The sequence below is a fragment of the Lepidochelys kempii genome, chromosome 9, assembly GCF_965140265.1.
Source record: "Lepidochelys kempii isolate rLepKem1 chromosome 9, rLepKem1.hap2, whole genome shotgun sequence".
Taxonomy (NCBI): Eukaryota; Metazoa; Chordata; order Testudines; family Cheloniidae; genus Lepidochelys; species Lepidochelys kempii.
This window is the reverse complement of record NC_133264.1, coordinates 57,560,597-57,568,138: the sequence shown is the minus strand read 5'-3', so window position 1 is coordinate 57,568,138 and position 7,542 is coordinate 57,560,597. Positions and strand designations below refer to the sequence as shown.

Genomic DNA, 7,542 nt, shown 5'->3' with positions numbered 1-7,542 from the left:
CAATCACCGCTTGCAGAGGCAATAAAGTCATTGTTGCTTCACATTCATGCATTCTTTATTCATTCATCACACAAATAGGGGGATGACTACCAAGGTAGCCCAGGAGGGGTGGTGGAGGAGGGAAGGAAAATGCCACACAGCACTTTAAAAGTTTACAACTTTAATATTTATTGAATGACAGCCTTCTTTTTTTTGGGCAATCCTCTGTGGTGAAGTGGCTGGTTGGCCGGAGGCCCCCCCACCGTGTTCTTGGGCGTCTGGGTGTGGAGGCTATGGAACTTGGGGAGGAGGGCGGTTGGTTACAGAGGGGCTGCAGTGGCAGTCTGTGCTCCAGCTGCCTTTGCTGCAGCTCAACCATACACTGGAGCATACTGGTTTGGTCCTGCAGCAGCCTCAGCATTGAATCCTGCCTCCTCTCATCACGCTGCCGCCACATTTGAGCTTCAGCCCTGTCTTCAGCCCACCACTTACTCTCTTCAGCCCGCTACTTACTCTCTTCAGCCCGCCACCTCTCCTCCCGGTCATTTTGTGCTTTCCTGCACTCTGACATTATTTGCCTCCATGCATTCATCTGTGCTCTGTCAGTGTGGGAGGACAGCATGAGCTCGGAGAACATTTCATCGCGAGTGCGTTTTTTTTTTCTTTCTAAGCTTCACTAGCCTCTGGGAAGGAGAAGATCCTGTGATCATTGAAACACATGCAGCTGGTGGAGAAAAAAAAAGGGACAGCGGTATTTAAAAAGACACATTTTATAAAACAGTGGCTACACTCTTTCAGGGTAAACATTGCTGTTAACATTACATACATAGCACATGTGCTTTCGTTACAAGGTCGCATTTTGCCTCCTCCCACCGCGTGACTACCCCCTCAACCTTCCCCCCTCCCTGTGGCTAACAGCGGGGAACATTTCTGTTTAGCCACAGGCAAACAGCCCAGCAGGAATGGGCTCCTCTGAGTGTCCCCTGAAGAAAAGCACTCTATTTCAACCAGGTGACCATGAATTATATCTCACTCTCCTGAGGATAACACAGAGAGATAAAGAACGGATGTTGTTTGAATGCCAGCAAACATACACTGCAATGCTTTGTTGTACAATGATTCCCGAGTACGTGTTACTGGCCTGGAGTGGTAAAGTGTCCTACCATGAAGGACGCAATAAGGCTGCCCTCCCCAGAAACCTTTTGCAAAGGCTTTAGGATTACATCTAGGAGAACCGCAAATGCCAGGGCAAAGTAATCCTTTCACATGTTTGCTTTTAAACCATGTATAGTATTTTAAAAGGTACACTCACCAGAGGCATTTCGAAAACTGGAACGGAGTTCTGATAGCACGGATTCCTCTCCCCAAACAGCGATCAGATCCCATACCTCCTGTTTGGTCCATGCTGGAGCTCTTTTGCGATTCTGGGACTCCATCATGGTCACCTGTGCTGATGAGCTCTGCATGGTCACCTGCAGCTTGCCACACTGGCCAAACAGGAAATGAGATTCAAAAGTTCGCGGTTCTTTTCCTGTCTACCTGGCCAGTGCATCTGAGTTGAGAGTGCTGTCCAGAGCGGTCATAATGGAGCACTCTGGGATAGCTCCCGGAGGCCAATACCATCGAATTGTGTCCACAGTACCCCAAATTCGAGCCGGCAACGTCGATTTAAGCGCTAATCCACTTGTCAGGGGTGGAGTAAGGAAATCGATTTTAAGAGCCCTTTAAGTCGAAATAAAGGGCTTCATTTTGTGGACGGGTGCAGGTTTACATCGATTTAACGCTGCTAAATTCGACCTAAAGTCCTAGTGTAGACCAGGGCTATGTGATCTCCAAAGATGCAGATTTTATGGCCCCAGCTCTGCCCCACCCTTGCCTGCCTATTGCCTTTTGCTGCCACAGGGAGCTCCCATGGACTCTGTGCCATAAGGGAATGGGCATTCCACTGTAGCTCCCAGATCCTGCCTTCTCACTCCAGCACAGCAGAGCATAGTCAGTTCTTCTGCCAAGGTCTTTCCACAGTCATGGAGTTTAATATTTCCTCGGACACAATCTCTAGACACTCATCAGTGATGTGCTACATAGACACAGTTCATTGATTCATTGCACACTTCTTTGGCCAACCACAATCCAATGGCTTGAGAATGGATCACAAGACTAGAGCCTCAAAGGCTGGCTCAAGCCCTGGACTTGCCTAGTCTTTGCTGGTGTTCAGACTCTGGTTTTGGTGTCATCTCACCCAATTAGACTGTGTTTTGGTTTTTCTTTCAACCATCCCTTCCAGGCTGCCCTCTTCTCCTCTCTCTTCCTCCCCATAGTTTTTAAATCTTCCAGTTTCCCAGCTTTACTACTGTGTGTGCAGCCACACCTGCCACCTTCTTCTGTGGCCCTAGAAGATCTCAGGTGCCAAGCTGGGTCAATAGTGAGAGGGGAGCCCAACAAGAAACACCTACATTCTGTAGAAATCCCGCTGAGGCCGTTAGCTTTGAACCCACTGTCTCATAATAGCATTGGGCATTATGTTGGTACAGGGCCAGTACAGGGCCAGCAGGAGGTGTGTAATACTAAGGCCTTGTCTGCATGAGAGCATGCAGGTGTTGCCTGCACTGCTGCAACCCCCACAGACCTGTGACATGCTATGTGTGTTCAGTGCTGCACATTGCACGTGCTCTGAGCAAGCATCTTTTTATCCACCTTCCTGTCACACTGCACCATTGCAGTGCCACAGTATAAAGCAAGCACTGGGAAAGCGCCTGCAGCAGTGCACCTAGTCTTTCCCTGCAATCCTTCAGTGCACCTGCTCACCCTTAGTGGCAGCTTGGACAGCTTAGTGTAGTGTCTTTGTTGCCTGTCAAATGGCTGCATGCAGGCCTGAGAGCATCTAGAGGGCTGGGCTGGGCTTGGATTTGTAAATTCCGCCAGTTCAGAATGGGCCCGAGCATTATCTCCATGTAGACTTTAGTTGAATGGATAAATTACAACAAAACAGTGAAGATGGGGGTGGAGGCGAGGAGTTTACTGAAACACAGAGGATAACTAGCTAGCTAAATCCACAAGCATGGTAAGCCATCTGGTACTGCACTAATTCTTACAGAATAACAGAGTACAGATAAATACCCCATATTTATGATTGCCAAAAAAATTTATTAGAGTGGGTAAAAAAAATCATTGAAATATTTTTTCAACAAAGAATTGGCTTTTGGATCAAAATGAAATTTTGTTGTAGAAATTTTTCATTTTGGTTGGAATAGTCCAGATTTTTATGGAAATTGAAAGCAAAGATTTTTGTTAAAATGTCAGGTTTTGGTATTAAAAAACTAAACTTTTTTTTCCAGAAGTAATTTTTGAAAACTGACTTTTTCTCTCAGTTTTTTTTTTAAAGTGAAAATGTTTTAGCTTTTGGTTTCTCATTGAAAACCAAAATAAACAAATGCATAAATAAATTCAACAGAAATTTTGAAAAAAAGATTTAAAAAAGTCCTCTGGAAAAATAATTTGTCTTTTTAAAAAATCGATACCATATACTTAAATATATTCACCATTTTTATGTGAGACATTGCTAGTTATTCTGTGATGACAACCCTTTGACAAACCATTTTTTATTACAGCCAATACCACTTTAAAAGAAGTCAAAATATGATTGATCAATAAATAAAATAAATTTCCTTTAGTCATGTGTCTGTGTTGAAATCCTGGTTTCAAACACCCTGAGTCTTTGAGACAAAGTTTGCATCCAGATTCATATCCAAACTTTGTGACTAGCCTCTACTCAATTTTTGAAATCAATTTAATTTAAAAAACCAATACGATAGGAGCAAAAGGCACAAAAGCAGTTGTTTATAGCACTGTACAGATATAGCACGATATTCTAGAACAGACAGATTCTGATTTAGAATAATTAGCACAGCCTCAATCCTGCAAACACTTTTCAGGTGTCTGCTTACTTGGGTGAGTATTCCAGTTGACTTCTCTAAGCAGAATTAAGTCAGTGGGTTAGTTTGGTTCATCATGAGAAATATACAGTAGCCACTTCAGAAGAGAAGATATCACAACCAGGATATTGTTGGAGACTAATATTTTAATTAAATCAATGGCTGAACTTATGGGAGACACATAAGTACACTTAGAGCTTGTTATTTGTTAAAATGATACTATTAAATTAGCTCCTTTCTTGGTTAACAAATTGTTTGGAGCCAATCCTGATTTTCTTCCCAGACAGTCTTTATTTCTAAATATTTACTGGAGTGTTTGGACAAAGGGTTTTTCCAACTATAGATGGGTTGTGAACTATTTTATTTTTGATGGGCGGGATATGCTTTTTGTGTTGTCTGATTGGTGATCTAAGTCACATGCTCCTCAACCCTGACTCGCTGACAAACTTTTTATACAGGAGGCGAAGGAAATGATGTACAGAGTGGGGATAAAACATTCGAAGCTGGCTGGAGTGGAAATTCAGCCGTGAGTGAAGTGCCCGGGTTCTACAGGCAAGAGGCCCATGGAAGCATACAGCTAGGAAGATAAAGAACAACAAATGAACAATGTACTTTCAGGTACAGCTCTTCAGAGAATTAACCATTCCTGCTAGCATATCTGGACCCAGCCAGGATTCATGAACATTGTCATGGATACTCGCTGACCAGAACTCGAAGCATTTATCCACCACCAAAATATACAGATATCCATTGACTTTGTGCTGTTCAGGCACCCTTCCTCAGTGAGCCCTCAGACTGAGTCAGACGTTAGGGCTTGCCAAGAATATCCTCGCCTTCATTCCAAATAAATATGGGGTAGTTGCAAACGAATGCAGACGCAGAGACAATAATTATTGGGTGATTCATCTAACCGGGTGCTCCTAACCAGTTTAGCTCAGGCCAAGAGGTCAAGGAACTTTACCTTGTTTCACCCATTACCGGCGGGAAGAGCATTTTTCAGCGAGTTGAGGTGCTGGCAGCTGGCCCTCGCACCCTGCTTGGGAGACATTCGGGCTGGGCTCCGAGGCAGTGTACCAGTCCCGCTGCACAACGGCATCAATGCACCCGCAGCCACCTGACTGCCTGCTGGGGCGGGGACGGGAAGGGGTGGGGAACGCTGGGGCCAAGAGGCTAGTGAGATCACAGGATCCTGCTCGCCTTCTAGGGGAGTGGTGGGAAGAGGAGGCGGAGTCTGCAGCCAGCTCCCCCAATTGGAGGGGCTGGGGGCGGGCCAGGGTAAGTCTATAATGCCATTGATGCTGTGATCAGCAGTCAGACAATAACAACAGACCAAAAGAGCAAAGCTCAACGGATTCCACCTGCCCATGCAGTAGCCATACGGTGCCACTGCGTCTCTTTTCCTCTCTGTCACTATGATGTCTATGAACAGCAAGCAGGCTTTCAGCATGCACCCCATCCTGCACGAGCCGAAATACACCCACCTGCACACCAGCTCGGAGGCCATCAGGAGAGCCTGTCTGCCAGCCCCCCAGGTAAGCGGCACAAACAGCCCAGCACGCCCCTTAGAACGGGACTGATGTCGGGGGTGTTGTCTCCTTGAGAGGGCTTTGCTGCAGGCTGCCTGAGAGCCCCGCGCTAGATCTACATGCATTTCAATTTATTTCATAGGCAAGTGAAAGAAGCAGGACAGCGGATGGATTATTTTTATTTAGTGTCTTCAGCTAATGCTTAGACCCTCTGTGTGATGGGGATTCCGCAAACTGCCTCTAACTTTTTTAAAATAGTTTATTATTACTATTATTATTACTATTACTATTACTATTTTATTATTTTACAAGCAGTCACATTCAGCAGAATCTCTCCAACTAAATTGGCGATAAGTTTGTCGGGCAATTTCGATTCCTTTCTCCTGGAAGGAATATAAATTCTGTGTGTTTGAGGGGCAGTTTGCTCAGTGCTTCCGGTTTAAGAAATAAGAAATGGTTTGCAACTATTTGGAGTAAGAAAAAGAAATGGTCTCCCTCACTTTCTGGGCGTGTTTGCCGGATTTAGGTCCATGGCCTGATTTTATTCGTTTTTTCAAAAATCTCTTTGCTTTCGAAGAGCGTTCCCTTGAAGACTGGGTTAGATCATGTTGTCATTGGCTGCTAATTCTCCTAATGGGATGTTGGGGTCCTGACACCGAAGCCTCTCCTGCTCCCCTAGTCTGGGGTGCCCGTTGCCTGTCACCAGTCTTGCCCCCCCTTCCATTTCAGAGAGCTATCGCGTGCTTTACACTCTTCTGGCATTTTTGTTTCTTTGTTTCCTCAGATCCAAGGCAATATCTTCGCGGGTTTCGATGAGACTTTGCTGAGAGGGGCTGAAGCTCTGGCAGCTGTGGATATAGTGTCTCAGAAAACCCATCCCTTCAAACCAGATGCCACCTACCACACCATGAGCAGCGTCTCCTGCACGCCTACCTCTTCTTCGGTTCACCTGCACCACCCCTCGGTGCTGACCACCCACCACCCTCATCACCACCACCAGCCCTCGCAGGGCTTGGAGGGGGAGCTCCTGGACCACCTCAACTCTGCCATTCCGCTGGGGGGAGTGCCCGGACCCGAGGTGGGCTCCACGCCCTCCCACCCGCACTCCCACATGCCAGCCCTCAACCACATGGCTCACCACCCTCAGTCCATGAACATGTCCCACCCCCACGGCTTGGCCTCCCACGCTGTCATCTCAGGCCCCGAAACAGAGACAGACCCCAGGGAGCTGGAGTCCTTTGCTGAGCGGTTCAAGCAGAGGAGGATCAAACTTGGGGTGACCCAGGCAGATGTGGGCTCTGCCTTGGCCAACCTGAAAATCCCAGGTGTTGGCTGCCTGAGCCAAAGCACCATCTGCAGGTTCGAATCCCTCACCTTGTCTCACAACAACATGGTGGCCCTGAAGCCCATTTTGGAGGCTTGGCTGGAGGAGGCTGAGAGGGCGCAAAGAGAGAAAATGACCAAGCCCGAAATCTATACTGGCGGGGACAAGAAACGCAAGCGCACTTCCATAGCAGCTCCGGAGAAGAGGTCGCTGGAAGCTTATTTTGCTGTGCAGCCCAGACCTTCCTCGGAGAAAATTGCAGCCATTGCAGAGAAGTTAGACTTGAAGAAGAACGTGGTGCGCGTCTGGTTTTGCAATCAAAGACAGAAACAGAAAAGGATGAAATTTTCTGCAGCCTACTGAGAGCTGGAGAGGGGATGGGAGGGCAGAGAAAACCTGTGTAAACCCCCCCCCCCCATCCCCCAAGCCGGCCCTGGAATGATCTGCCTCCCCAGCTCCTAAATCAGGCAGATTTTTTTTTAAGGGAAAACCACCAAGAACTGGTGACTTCTTTCTCCCCTCGAATCCGCCGTTGTCTCTGCAAATCAAGGAACTGGGCATAACAGTGTTACTAATAAAGACTTTTTAAAAAAAACAAAACCACACAGGAGAAAGGTATAGAACTATCCAATAGTCCTGGTGAGTGAACGTCAGGGCTTGTGTCTTTGAGATGAAACCCGCTTACCCCCTCACTGACTACTAGAAAATGTCAGAGGAGAAAAAAAATCAATGAAACTTGAAAAAATGTTTATTCTCAGTTTCTTTTTATTCTCTTTTTATA

At 46.5% G+C, this 7,542-nt stretch overlaps 1 protein-coding gene across 1 annotated transcript; it reads left to right on the top strand.

Moving 5' to 3' along the window:
- Nucleotides 1-5,323: 5,323 nt before the first annotated feature.
- LOC140916922 (brain-specific homeobox/POU domain protein 3) lies at nucleotides 5,324-7,124 on the top strand. Its single transcript, XM_073358820.1, has 2 exons — nucleotides 5,324-5,443; nucleotides 6,222-7,124. The coding sequence occupies exons 1-2, from the start codon at nucleotides 5,324-5,326 to the stop codon at nucleotides 7,122-7,124; spliced, it is 1,023 nt and encodes a 340-aa protein (XP_073214921.1).
- The last annotated feature ends 418 nt before the right edge of the window (nucleotides 7,125-7,542 follow it).